A 15175-nucleotide genomic window follows, 5' to 3' on the forward strand; every position below is an offset into this window, starting at 1 on the left:
TCTGTCTTAATATGTGGACTGAATTGGCCACACAGGGGCACAATTACACTTGAAGATGAACGTTTTACCTATTTTAAGCTCATACATTCATATTTCGAGAGCCCATGATAATACTATTACTAGTAGTATTAATATTGTTATTAACAATAAAAGACAACAATAACTGGAAACAGTTAAAGGTTAACTGTGTCATGCAGGTTCTTATTTATGATAGTCCTCATCAGCAGTAGGGGGCGGTAACGCGATGTGGCTACAATCGACGCAGACCTCGTGATCAATATTTACGGAAGTGTTGACTGGTGAACTGAAGTCATTGTTCAGTCATTTCTATTTTATCTTTGAAACATTGCTTCATTCCTTAGGCTGCGTTTGTGTAACTCACTACCAAGAATAAAGTCTGTTTAAGATTATCTAACTTAAAGGATCTAACGGAGACCTGTTAGCTTGTTAGTAAAGAAGGGTAGCAGGAAATTTCAAGCTAACGTAAACGTCAGCTTGAAATCGCAGAGTCAAGAACTCCCACCCGGTTTGTAGCTGCTCTCCTGTGGACATGGTTGTGGCGTTGTCGGTCCGGGTGTGTTTGGAGGTCCTGTGAAGTCTTTGCAGAGGGGTAATCTTCGGGTGTCTCTGGAAACTTTGGCGAAAGCTAACCGCTAGCTTGCTAGCCAAACGGTAGCTAGCAGCATGGGAGCCGAGCAGAGTGGAGATGCGGAGCACAAACACTCCGATTACAGCTCATCTGGTAAGATCTGTTTTCTGTAACCTAAAATAAAATACATGCATTTGTAATTTGCATCGGTTTATATAGAAGTTAAACCAAGGTAGAGTGGTATATTGCATTATCACAGGCATTTATGAAGAGTAAGTAAATTAATATGTAGTACATTTACTTAAGTACTGTGAGTATTTCTTTACTCAAGCATGCCCATTGTATGCTTTTGTACTTCCTTCACAACATCACAGAGTTAAACACTGCATTTCTTAGTCCTCTATATTTACTTGTCAACTAACGTTACAGACACCAGTTTCTTTATGTTAAAATATTGTAATCATATAGGATGGATTTTATAGATTATAGCCTACTACATCACAGTACATAAAATTGCTACTACAACATTAAAATGATGCTAACATGTTAATGCATAAAAATAAAAATAAATTGACTTTGAAATGAGCCATTCTGCATAATGATACCTGATAATACTTCTTTACTATTTATTTAACATCAGTATGTACTTATTTCACTACTGTCCAAACTATGAAACAAATATTACTTCTTCTTTCTTCTGACTTCTTAAATGGATCAATGTAAACTGTAGAATTCATAAAACTTGAAAAATATACTTTAAACATTCTCACATTTGTGTGTGTGCAGTTACCAGCTAGTGGTTTAGTTGTAACAAAGTGAGGTGATGTGAATAAACTACTGCCTGTTGATATTAACAGCAATATTGTCATTGCAGTGGTGCCCTCCCCAGCAAAGCAGAAAGCAAAGATGGATGATATTGTTGTTGTGGCTCAGGGGACCCAGTCAATGCGAAATATCCACAACGACCCAGATGTCATCAAGCTTCAAGAGATACCCACCTTTCAGCCACTTTTAAAAGGTATCGTTAAGTCTTAAGTCTTCCAGCTTCTGATGGGGATTTTTACTGTCATCGTTAAGACATAATGTTCATTAGGTACACCTTGCTAAAATGAAAGCAGTCTAATAAATGCGCACCTTAGTCGACAAGTGCTCATCCACAGCAGAAATACCATATTTTCTGCCTGATATTTTGTAAAAAAAAAAATCCCCAAAACTGTAAATTTAAAAAGCATTAAACCACCTACACTGAATCTGGGAGCTAGACAGACTAGGTTTCATTTCAGTTTGAGACAAACGGAGTGTAGAGCGCACACTAACAAACGTAAAGCAGAGGTGAGACAAATGGATCTGCACACTGATAGTTTCCAATAAATTAAATACAATATCACAATGTTTTGATCTCTGCAGTAAGTGACATCTGACAAAGATTTGTTTGCGATAGAAATGTTGATGAGCTATCAGAAGAGTGCATAGATCTTTTATGTCACTTCTACTGTTTCAGTTTTCACATGAAGACATTGAGAGTTTCATCTAATTTTTGACCAGTCCCCACCAGTCAATGTTCTGTGTATTGAAGCCAATTGTCGCTGCAACCCATTAGCACTGTGTTAGAAGGTGGATAATGAGTTCCCTGCGTAGGCACACTCCTGAAATAGCAGGCAGGGTTAGTTCTGTCAGGTTCTGTGCATGGCTAATTACAATAATTACAATGTGTTGTCAAGTGTTACTCTGTTCCAACACATCCATTGAAGTCCTTTGCTCTTTGCTCTCCACAGGAGTGTTGAGTGGCCAGACGTCACCCAGCAGTGTGTGTCTGGAAAGGCTGGACGCTGCCCAGGTTCTGCAGCTCTGCATCCGGTACCAGGACCACCTACACCAGTGTGCTGAGGCCGTAGCCTTTGACCAGAATGCCCTGGTTAAGAGGATTAAAGAGGCAAGAATACCATAGGACAGTATGAGATGTTTTTGCAGTCCTGAAACAAAAATATTAAATATTGTGTTTCCTATTGAATGTATAGGGTTTATGCCTACATGTTTTAGAGATGTTAACCACTTGCATCAGCACAATGTTGATTCCACAGCAAGTGGTTAAACACATTTAGATTTTATTTCCAAAGTAGTGAATTATTAGTCGATTGGTATTTGGCAGCACGGTGGCCTAGTGGATAGCACTGTGGCCTCACAGCAAGAAGGCTCCACGTTCAAACCCTGGACGTCCCGGCCTTTCTGTATATTTCTGTGTGTTAGTTTTGAAAAAAAAAAAATAATTCTTTACAAAATACAAAAAATATATTTATTTAAATACAAAATTTATTTTGAATACATGCAAAAAATATAACAATTTTTGTGTTTCTGATTTATTTAATAAGGCTATGCCAAAACTCTATTTATTAGTTATTACAGTCGGTATTGTACAAAATTATTGTTTCAATCTCAGTTACATTTGCAAACGTGCTTGATTTTGTATTTGTTCTACTGCTTGTAAAAAGTCAAAGACTATCTCTCTTTCTCTCTCTTGGCTGTTTGTTTCCAGATGGACTTATCAGTGGAAACCTTGTTCAGCATAATGCAGGAGCGCCAGAAACGCTACGCCAAGTATGCCGAGCAGATCCAGAAGGTCAACGAGATGTCCATGATCTTAAGGCGCATCCAGATGGGCATCGACCAGACGGTGCCACTAATGGAGCGCCTTAACAACATGCTGCCTGAGAGTGAGCGATTGGAGCCCTTCAGTATGAGGTCTGATGGGGACTCTGCCTCCAAATAGCCTCCTTATCTATCACAGCTGCTTCTTACCTGAGTTTCTGTCCATTATTTTCTTCAGGAGGAAGTGCATGTCTGTGCAGCTGTAGAGAAACAAAGTCTTTACGTGGGTAAAAAAAACTCTGAACCCTTTCATCTGTTTTGTTTTCACAGTAGAGGTAGAGCTGCTCTAGTCAGTTCCCCAGGTCATGATCAGTTCTTTTTATAATTTTACTTAATGCAGGAAGTTTTGCTGAACACACATGCTCTTAATCAGCAACATGTTACTTCAACTCAGCACACGTACATTCATACCAAAACCATCTGCTACCGGCCACTGAGCAGCTCCACCGGAGCTGTTGCCAACTTACAAAGTGCTGCGATCTGATGTACCCCAACTGCAGATTATTACTTCTACAATCCCCCTGAGGGAATAAAACTGGCAATCTTCCAGACACATGCTTTCCTTACTACTCTCTATAAAAAGGCAGGAGAGGAGCAAACACTTTTGATTGCGACACAATGAACTCCATATGCCTAAAAACTTGTCCTGTAGATGTGTTGCAGGTTTTAGAGACTCAAATGGATGTGAGCAACATAAAAGCATCTCAAACTTTTCTTGCTGCTCTGGAGATTTTGCATTACACCTCTGAAAATATCAGAGTCGCTCAAGAACTTGCAGTGGACCGATTTTGGATTTTGCACATTACAAATGTTTGTGAATATGATATTTATCTCGCTCTCAAGCCATACGCCCTTCTCACTGTTTGGACATCTATTTCCATGAACTGCATGTATGCAGGTTGGCTGCTTTTAATTTTCCGAAAAATATCGTTGTGTCATTTTGGGATATTATGATAAAGAGACTCAGAGTGAACCAGTACGGATTATTGCCATTTGATTACACAAGAAGTATGGCGTGCTGTACATTGGAAGTAAAATGAGAGACTTATTCTTGGACAGATGGTAGCCTCAATTGTCATATGAAGTTTCGGCATAAGAGAACCTTAATTTATTTGCATACTTTAGCTTGAGCTGTTGTGCCAAGCCTCTTTGCATGAAAAACAGTGAAGAAAGTGAAACAGAGACCCTGATTCAGCAGATTGGTACAGAAGATGGATGCAAAGGTGGACAGAAAACATTATAGCAAGTTACTCACACTTTCGGATCACTGCACTGCAACTTCAGCAGTCATTGTATGTTTGTTAGCGTGTCTCACGAACACCACACGTACCAAAGATTCATACAGGCTGTTGAATAATAAGTGTCACTTTAGTAACACTCGGTCATATCTTTGGTCTCTTTTGAGGGAAGTGATCAAGTTAACTGCATCATCTGTTGAATAATTGTTTCTGTATCACATGTTGTGGTTTGTAAGATTAAAGGGCCAGCTCACCCAAATAATAATAATAAATAAATAAATTTATAAATTTCTCTCTTACCTCTAGTAGTATCTATTTGTGTAGGTAGTTTTATTCCTCCAGGTCTTGAGAAATCTGCCACCACCACAATTCAATAGAGGTGACTGAAATGTTATATTTGGTGCTCACAGTGATAAAGAATTACATTAATCAACAGCAATATCTTTGGAGAAAAAATGTTGCTGTTACATGGGATAATCCACCAAACACGCTGTCATAATTAATATAATATAGACTATTTCTTAATTAGAAAAGCAACCAGGACATTGTTGGAAGACACGTTACTGAATTGTTATGATTTTTCAATTCGGTGAGCATCACAAAACAAAATTTAATTCCCCTTTATAGTATTTGGCGCCGGCAAATATCTCAAAACCTGGACAAATAAAGTCAAAACTATTTGCATGCCTTGCAATACCACTAAAGCTAATAGAGATACACTTTATGTATCTAATCACTGGTCAATTTGCAGTGTGCCAATAAAAAATAAAGACACAATAAAAGTCAAATGTTTTGTGATGGGTTTGTTTGGGTTCACTAGGTGGTGCTAGAGAGAACTCAACACAGTCTGTGACTTATTGACACACATTCTGGGGTTAAAAGTCGGAAAACGGGCTGTTTCAGAGGGTGTCTTAGAGCTGTAGAGTCATGCTGAAGGACTCTTGGTGTCCGCACACTGACTGTCGGGGCTACTAAGATTAGTTGATCGAAAGAAAATTAATTGACAACTATTTAAAAAGTTTAATCTATTAATCGTTACAGTCATTTGTAATTAATGCACAAAGCCAAATATTTGTTGGTTCCAACAATATATATACAAGGAATTGCTTGCTTGTCTTCGTCAAATATGGTAAATTAAATATATTTCAGTTTTGTACTCCTGGGCCATAAAACTTGTTTTGATGGGCATTTTTCACGCCTGATTTTTCAACCTTTCATAGAAATGTATAATCAAGAAAATTATCAGATTAATCAAGAATGAAAATATCTATTAGTTGTAGCACTACATCACTTGCTGACAATGGAAAACACTATTACTCTGAAAACCAGCAACCCTGAGTTGTATATATTGAACAAGGCTTTTAATATGGTCATTTTGATATGTTTGAAAACTTAACACAAGATTTAGTAACTGTAAATGTCACCTGACTTGATGAAACTTTGTTATAATCGACATTAACTAATCTCGCACCACCCTTCTCCAGTCCTCAAAGCACCCACTTCCCTCTTTCCAGTGTGTGTCTTGTGTTTTTGATGCTAGCGATGTCACAGAAGCCTGGGAGCCGGGTGGATCCCCTGGGGATTACAACATGTATGTTTTGAACTCAAAGACCAAATCTGAAGTGGGCATTAAAGGATTTTGTTCAAAAGGGCTTACTGTTAATGGCCAGTGGCTCCTCTCTGGATTCAGCGGTGAATGGTGTTTTTACCCATGAGTCACTACTCTGATTAGAATCGTTGTGTAAGTAGTTGAATTTTTTTAGCGGTGTATAAACAAGCTGAACTCAATTACACCTACAAGGATCCTCTGGCTGGCTTGCTTTGAGGTGCTGAATTAGCCGGGCTCGTTGACATAAGGGACACAAGGCAGAGACAAGTTTTCTTTTGAATTTTAAAGCAGTACTTCTTTGATATGTTATCGCCTTTCATGTGTAAATTAAAAGGGGTGAAAATGTCTTAAATGGCCTAAGGGGTATTGTTTGAACATTGAAACAGAAATGGAAATTGTCATTGCATTCTGTGGCGAGGACGTGCAAAAGTTCCTCCGAGTCTTTGTAATGAAGAATAGCTCCTGACGCTCTAAGCTGGATATTAACGCCATGAGATGATACAATACGATCTGCCACCAGGAAATTCATTCTCTGAAATGAAAGAGAAATCCAATTTCCCCTGTATACTTCTCATTTGAATATAAATCAAAGGCTGGTTTGCTCCCCTTTTCCTTCCTGTTTTTCCCACTCAAAATTGGAAACATGAAAGTAAGTCTGGGCTTCTTATCCCTGTCATCTTTTAGGGTGAAACTCAAACCTACGATGGTTTTTTGCTGCGATAAGACTAGAATTTTGAGTTCCCAGACAACACTGAAATGTGAAAGACATTCAATATAATAATAAATAATCCTTATTTGTAGAGCACTTTTCAAAAACAAGTTACAAAGTGCTTTAACAAGTTATTGTGTGTAACTGACGTAATTTAAAGGATTAAATAGCACTTTCAGGTTGATGTCATGTAAGTGTGTGAATTTGTTCTTTTAGCTGAAAAAATGAATCAATTAGTCAATTACCTTTTAAGTAAGTATGGTAACAGAAAAGCATTCAGCAGCAATTTGATTCCTTCTGCTGCTCTTTTTCTGCATGTCATCCCTTCCTTCTAAACCACCTTTCCTGCCCCCCAAAAAAGCTTTAAAAAAAAACACTATCACTAATCAATCATTTTCAAGCAAATATTCAATCTCAATTCAACTTCTCCAAAGTGAGTATTTACTGCTTTTCTTTGTAATATATTTAGTTTTTGAAATATATTGAAATACTAAAGGTTGGGCTTTGAGAAACTGATAAGCATTTTCACACTTGTATGTGATATCTTATTGACCAAACAAATCATCAGGAAAGTAATCAGCAGATTGATTATAACGGAAAATAAACATTAGTTGCTGCCAAATTGTGATTGTGCAAAATGGTGATTAAAAAAAATTTCAGGTAGTTTATAGACCACATGAGTAATCAGTCTTCATGTTGATCAATGATGAAAATAAATGTTTGTTGCAGCCCTACTTTGATGAGAACACTCGATTCTAGCTCTGTCCAAAAGTGTCAAAATCCACCTACCAGCACCTCTAAAGCTCAATAATTAACCCCTCGTTTAATCTGTGCAAAAATAAAAGTGTCAAAAAGAAAATTCGGGAGCAGTTGCCAGGCAACCAGCGCATACTCCAGGAAGTTACTGTGCCCAGTCAAAAAAAAATTTCAAAAGGAATCTACCATTTCAGACTGGTTTGGGTCAAAGATTGATGAGGGCTTCCAAGATTAATAATAGTCTGCCTCTTTTAAAAATGTTCCTGTTGCTTGGCTCATTCATTTTTTTTAATGTTTGTTTAAAAAATTCACTTCAGTAAGCATGGTAAATGGTCTGTACTTGTGTAGCGCCCTTCTAGTCTTTCCGACCACTCGAAGTGTTTTACACAATATGACATTCCCCCACACTGTACCGGTGAGTAGCTTGAGGAAAGGCGAGAGGCGTCTCTTAGATGATTGTCTGTATTGACTGTATTGACTTTCATCCTCTAAAATTACCCAGCACTGCTTTTTTATTTGACACCCAGTCACCTCCAGTGATAGATAACCAGTGGATCCTCCCTCTTGAGTTGCAGCCAAACATCATCCCTCTTTCTGGAGACATGAATTCTACCTCAGACCAGATCTATCAGGGGATATCTAATAAAGCACTTTGTTGCTTCATTGCACAGTCGTGGTCTCAAGGACACAGAGCCGGCTACAGCAGACCCGGAGTGGCGTGTCCTTCCGCTGAAGTACCACTGGTCTAGTAGTGTTTAGGAGGGCAACAGTATATCAATCTGGAATTAACGGAATCAGTCAGATGCTGTTGGGTCTCCACATTACATATGTACAGTGTAAGGAGGAATATTAAAAAGGAGGACCAGATATGGCTGCGCTCAGCTGTTTTCATTAGTTCACTTCTTGCTTGAGGACACTTCAACACCTGGGCTGTTGGGGGACTGAAATGTCCCTTGTTATTTAATTTTCAGGGTTTGATTTTTAAATCCACTCGTGCAGAAACTGAGTAATGTTTTTTATAATCTTATCAAGTCTTGTCAATTGTTCAAGCAGCAACGTCTTTAGCAAGGCAGACTTGTCTGTTCGCAAGTCTCAATAGTAAAGGCCTCTAGAGGGGGTAGTGAACTCCATCCGAAGGGCTTGTCGTATGGCCAATAGCTTTGGAAACCTTCTCTCCGGTCCCTACACAGCTTTCTGATGTCAGATTGATGTGGGGCTGTGTCTGATCATTTCTGTAGATGGCCAGCTGTGTGGAGGTGAGAGAGGAGCCAGGGTTTTAGCTTCTCTTTTTTTCATTGCTGACACTTAATATTTCACGTCATTTTATTTTTATTTATTCCAATGATCCCACTTTTGTTCATTCGCCAAATGAAGACTGCGAAGTGCTGAAAACCAGTAAAATGGAGCTTTGATCTTAGTTCATATGTTCCATTAAAAACGGGAGAGGTCACAAAGCTACACTTGAGATATAAATAAACTCAGTTTCTCAACATAAACACTGCATCTAAGCTTTAAGAACACATTCTAACCTGTAAGTGTAACCTTACCTTTCAGATTGACATGTTTACCACACAGGTGTTTATGTGATGACAGGTACAGTTAAGTGCCTCCACAGATGTACTCTGTCATCATAAATTAGAACAAACCTGTGTGGGCAGCAGAGTGGAAAACCAAAACATCAGATGTGTCTACAATCAAGCTTTTTCTCAGAAATGTTGAAAGATTGACATAAATAAACTGTTTAATTATATAGAAGCCACAAAAAATGTTTGTGCTTTACTTGCCAGCATTAAATGTGGGACTTTCACGTTCAATTGAACACATTAAACACTCAGGCCGCTGCACAGCTCCAGTCCATTTGCTTGAGGGTCAAAAACTATAATTTATGTACCCTTGAGCATAGCTTTTAGCCCCCAACAGCTCCAGCAAAGCGGCCAACAGCATATAATCACTGTAGATGTGGGTATTGGCAAATGAATAATGTGTAACACATCCTCCCCCACAGTTAACTTCCCAAGTCATTGGTATAAATAATAACACGTTCTGGACTTGTCTGGATAAATAAAGGTTTAACAACAGTAATAAAGAGAAGAAATAAATCCAGGATAAGGACATTTTACACCAGAAATAACAATGAAATTCTTTGAGAACTTGTCTTTGATCAAATGTGGGACAGTGAGAGTCTCAGATGGTGATTCAGTGCCACCGGGGCTGCTGCCATGAAATCTGAGTGACACCATCATGTCTCATCTGAGACAGCCTGTAGCCAAACAAACAGCAGCTCATTACAGCATCAGTTTGGATCGCCTGTTCTGAATGGAAGAGAGGTGACATTGGCTCATAATGTGCGGGAGGGTTGTGTGTGTGTGTGTGTGTGTGTGGAGGGGAGGGGGCAGTGTGGTGCTATAAATTGCTTAATGTTTCTTTACGTCTCAGCGGTCACAATGTCGAACCAAAGGTACTTGAACTTTGGATGCACTGGCTTTTGAGTATCAGAGCAAGTCAACCTCGAAACTCGAGAAGCTGCAGCCAAGCACTCTGTGTAGTTAGAGATCCAGACATGCAAACAATTTCCAAGAAGCTGCATTTACCACATTTCTAGACCTTTCATCCATCCATCTATCCATTTTCAGTCGCTTATCAAGGTCCAGGTTACAGTAGCAGTAGGCTTAGCCTAAGACCTTAAATGCTTACTTTGATCAAGCTTTTACCTTAGCTTTGCAACAAATTATTCTTTTTGTCATCCATTAGTTTGGTCCATAAAATGTCCATCATATTTTCCATTAGTCAAAGCCAAATGTATTGTGTGTAGTGCAGCTTAAAGATATTCAATTTACAGTGACGTAAAACAAAAGAAGCATCAAATCCTCCCATTTAAGAAGTTGGAACTGATTAATGTTTGGCATTTTTGCTTGATATATGACTTAAACAATAAATCAATTACGGCATTTATATTGTCCTTGATCAATGGTCTATCGACTGATTGATCAACTAATTCTTCCAACACAAATTTACAGTTCATAATGTTCTGCCCCAATAAAGACAATTTTCTTCACAGCAGTCAATATCATTAAATCTGAGGAGGATCTAATATATTCGTATATCCAATTAATATTTGAAAGTTCTGTACGTCCAGAACATGTTCAATATTGTTTTTTCACAGCCAATGGAAATGTTTTGTTCTAGTGGTCAAATTTGTGTGAAGATTTTTTTATCTTTCTGTCTGAGCCAAAAAGCTGTCCATCATAGAGTCACGACAGTTTGTCATCGAAGACATTCACAGTGTTGTACTCGGTTGTAGACACTAAAGTCTTTTGGAAATATTATCACATATTTGCCTCAAGGGGCTTTACAAACTGTAAGGCATACAATACAACACCCTCTGTTCTTAGACCCTCAATTCAAATGAGGAAAAACTCCCCCTAAAAAAACTTTTAACCTGGAAAAGTGGAAGAAACTTCAGGAAGAGCAAGAGAGAAGGGATTCCTTTCTCAGGATGGACAGACATGCAATAGATGTCGTGTGTACAAAATAGACCAACATAATAAAATTATAGTATGGACAGTTATGATGACAATAACTCACTGAGGCCTTTACGCCACGGTAATGTGGTTAAATGAGACACTCAGTTGTGTGTGCTGAAAGGTCTTTTCCAAACAACCATTTTTGTGAAGACTAAATATTTCATCCATAATTCATAGACGAGCAAGTGGAGGAAACTCGGTGAGACAGGAGCCACATCCAGATGAGTGCGTCAAATAAGCCTCTGGGAGTTGTACTCTCTGTCTAAGCAAAAGCTCAGTGTTACTTAATGTAGGACATTTTCATTCAGGTCCCCAAGCTCTAATGTTTTGCTTTTCGGCATACAGCTGTCGGTTACAAATGTGGCTTTTTGTTTACAGCATGTTTCTTCTCTGTTTCTCGTTTCATGATTCGTGATTTAAATGCAAAATACGTACAATATTCAATATCATCAGCATCAATGGTGTCACTAAATTATATAGTCACTAAACTAACTAAACTTGTTATATCATAACATATGTATGTTATGGTTTTAGGGAAAATAAAATAAAATATGGCCTAAATGGTTTACAATGGATTTATTCAGAAATAGTAAAATAGGTACTCAGTGTAGTACAATGTTAAGTCGTGCCAAACAATGGCAGTGAGCACAAAAGTGTTCATTATGGCTTCATTTAAGAGGGAACACATGTACCAGTTCACTATTGAACAAATAAGAAGTAGGAGGAATTCATTATTCGCTGTTATTCATATGCAAACGTACCCTCTACAAGAACGCCCTCCTCTCCAGTCCCTGCTTTGCTGGGTGCTCCATCTTTGTGTATGTGTGTGTACTTGAGTCTAGATTTTTTTTAAATCATCACATCCTATATCAATTATGTTGAGTGGTCTCTTCACATTGATTACCAGATAAGAGATTGAGCCAAATGCTTTGTTCCAGTAACATACTGCCGGCAGATGGGTTGGTGTATGTCGGGGAAAAGGCTTTGTAAGGACCCTCGAGGTTTGATCAGAACACAGAACGCGTTGGCCTGAAGTGAAATGTCCTCTGTGTTTGGCTGTTTCTTAGATGTGCACAAATACCCAAACCATTTCAAAAATCATTCTCACCTTCTTCCCAACACCACATTGTCTGTATATTCTGGTGTTCTTTTTTCTGTTTTGCAGTTGTTTATGTCAAATATCGCTGAACAGTAAAATGATTTCTGCTGCCTGCATTTGAAAGTGGACCAGAGAGAGAGAGTTTGTCTAGGACACTTAACAGAGGGTATTTCTTTCCACATTGTAGCCTATTTACTACAAATTGTGTACTTGAAGGATGTGTCTGGTGATATACTATAAATGTCTTCTTGTCAACAAATCCCACAAAAACCAAAACAACAATGAATTGATCTTATCACCAAATATTGTCTGCGGATCGAGCCTGTTCCAATGTATTCCTCTGAGGCACTGAGCTCTACAGCAGTTTATTTTGAATCAATCCCACATACGCTGCTGTTGGAAATACCCGCTAGAGCAGCTAATGTGCATCTGAAAATTATCCCCAACCACTATTTAATCTGTTTAATAAAAACTACACTAACCAACTGTTTTAGTGAATTATTTAGTCTTTAAAAAAATTTAACCTTATAATGGAATGACTGGGCTTGAGTGGCACAGATAGTGTAGAGACAGACTTATGAATTGATGTTATTTTGTCGTCTCATGGCATTTCTTAATAATAACAAAAATATAGAATATTGCCTGCCTTTCCCTTTAAATTATTATAAGGGATCATTATTGCCTTTTTTTTCTTTGGACTCAGGTGCATAAACAGATGCTCCATTGCGTTTTTGCTCCATTTTTCTTGTCACTAAACGGAAATATTTTCATCGTGGAGACAACTTGGTTCACTGCAACCTGCTTTGATGGTCCAGGTGAAAATCAGCTTAAACCAAACATCTCTAATCCCTTAATTTTCCTGCCTTTCAGACAGCCACTAATTTCTTTTCATTACATCGTGACAACACGATCAAATACACTTTCATTGGAGTGGTACAGTAATAGTGCTGAAAGTGTAGGCTGATTTAAAAGTCTGTGCTGTATTACCACACATTTATAACATTACTTTGACAATGGCAGCCAAACTAAAAATGAATGGACACCAATGGCTGCTGGAAAGAAGGAAAACAGATTTAAAAGTCTGAATTTTGATCTAGGCCAAAACTTAGTAAGCTACAAATGGAACAATATACAGTGCACAAAAATGCATAAAAGCAAACTAGGATGTGCCAGTATAGCCACAGTGAGCCTAAATTCATCAGCAGCCAGTTTGAGTTTGTCATCTTTTTACTTTCTGAGGAAAGCCTCAAATAAATGACTCACTCGACAAACAGAAAGCTGGTATTATGGTGAGAAAACGTAATATTTTTCTGTTTGATTAAGGTATTACATTTGAGTCAAGTATGTAAGTATGACTGGAGTGTCAGATGCTCTGGAAGTGCACCAAGCTGAATGCTCCACAAGCATTTTGTCTTTAAAGCTCTGATGCAGCATTGTTGACTGTTCATTTGCTATTCCTAGTCAGGGTTAGAGATTGACGGATTCTGCGTGGCAAATTTGATTAAAATCAAATCAAATCTGTGGGTTAGAAATAAGCCTGTTTGTTATGTGTGGTGGTTGTTACAGTGGCTCACACTGCTAGTGATTCATGTGGTCAGAGCAGAGGCTAAATAGAGTATGTTTCGGGTTAGGTATGAGGTGTTAAGTTCAAATATGGGTTTGGTGTGTGGGAGTGGGGGGGTCGTTGGTCATATGACTTTGATCATGTTGGTCCTAGTTGGCTTTTCTGTCACAGGTTTCTGGTGTCCATTCAAGCCAGACTCAACATGCAAACTGCACCAAGAAATCAACAAGATTAATACACAGGTTCTTCTTGCTGTGGGGCCAAAGTATTAACCACAACCCCCAGTGCTGATAGCAACTGCCAGACTCTCAAGGACACATCAGAAGGCCTTATGTTCAAGCTGGGTGTGTCATGTTTAAGGCTGAGTGCAGTGGCAGGAAAACTGGTGTGTGGACCCAAAATGCAGACTTTGCAAGGTTGATGCAGTTCAAAAATTAATTTATAAAACAAACAAAACAGGCTTACATCCAAGCACATGGCAAAAATACACAGGTAAATTGAACATAATCCTATGGGAACAGGGAATCCAAGAAACCAGGGGAAAGAGCTCAGGCAGGACACTCAACAAACGATGAGGACACAACACCGACAGAACTGAACTGAGGGCTTAAATGCACAGGCAAACGAGCCGGGACGGAGTGCACAGGTGAACGACATGAGGAACTAATTATCAGAGTGAAACAGGAAGGCAAGACGGAGCATGAAACCAAAATGGAAAAGAACAGAATAAAGAATAAACCAAAATAACCAAAAACACAAGCAGACACAGATCCATAAACAAAAGTACAAAAAACAGGTAGAGGTTGTAAAGTATTGAATAAACAAGGCTAAAATAAACAGAACAAGAACAAAGATAGACTTGAACACCAGACGCTGACGATAACAAAATAAAACAGGAAGTAAAGCACGCAAGAACACTCATGGATGGACAAGACATAAATAAGTAAGGACAAGGAACAAGAGAAACAGAGGCTAATAGAAAGACACATGAAACAATTGCAAAAACAAGAAACACACAGGGAAAAAAACTAAACTAAATTTACAACAGTTTGTTGATCTCTTTAGTTCCACATATACTGTAGTTCAAAGCAGGGTTTCTCCACTTTCTTTACTTTTTCAGGTAATTTTTAATCCTAATGCAATAGAAGCTTGCATGATTTCTTTTGTTTTGTTCCCCTCACTTTTCAAAATCCTGTTTTGGTCCCCTTAACCCCGACTTTCTTGCAGCGGTTTCTTTGAACACTGTCCTCTTACTGTCCAGCCAACATAGTCCAGAGAGGAGATAACGGTCATCTGAGCTGCCTTCAGTTATCACTGTGCACTCAACACACTGGGCTTAACAAGCGGGCAGCGAGTGGAGTGTAAAGTACTTTGCAGACTTTTTGTTGCCGTAGGTTTTGCCTTTCAGCCGCATACTACAGGCTGCACCACCTTATTGGTG

The 15175-nt window shown here is 38.6% G+C and overlaps 1 protein-coding gene across 1 annotated transcript; it reads left to right on the plus strand.

Annotated features, from left to right (window-relative positions):
- Window positions 1–270: 270 nt before the first annotated feature.
- On the plus strand, window positions 271–5261 carry borcs5 (BLOC-1 related complex subunit 5). Its single transcript, XM_038705500.1, has 4 exons — window positions 271–742; window positions 1464–1607; window positions 2365–2522; window positions 3123–5261. Exons 1-4 carry the CDS (start codon window positions 685–687, stop codon window positions 3354–3356), a joined length of 594 nt encoding a protein of 197 aa, XP_038561428.1. The 5' UTR covers window positions 271–684; the 3' UTR covers window positions 3357–5261.
- Window positions 5262–15175: the final 9914 nt, after the last annotated feature.

This window comes from Micropterus salmoides, unplaced genomic scaffold (genome assembly GCF_014851395.1).
Source record: "Micropterus salmoides isolate LMB-PRFRI ecotype aquatic unplaced genomic scaffold, ASM1485139v1 Ms_hic_scaffold_8, whole genome shotgun sequence".
NCBI lineage: Eukaryota > Metazoa > Chordata > Actinopteri > Centrarchiformes > Centrarchidae > Micropterus > Micropterus salmoides.

Excerpts from the sequence above, each read along its gene's own strand:
- borcs5 (XM_038705500.1), top strand. The coding sequence starts at position 685 with ATGGGAGCCGAGCAGAGTGGAGATGCGGAGCACAAACACTCCGATTAC. Across the intron at positions 1,608-2,364 it reads CTTTCAGCCACTTTTAAAAG|GAGTGTTGAGTGGCCAGACG; the intron begins GTATCGTTAAGT and ends TGCTCTCCACAG. Across the intron at positions 2,523-3,122 it reads TGGTTAAGAGGATTAAAGAG|ATGGACTTATCAGTGGAAAC; the intron begins GCAAGAATACCA and ends GTTTGTTTCCAG.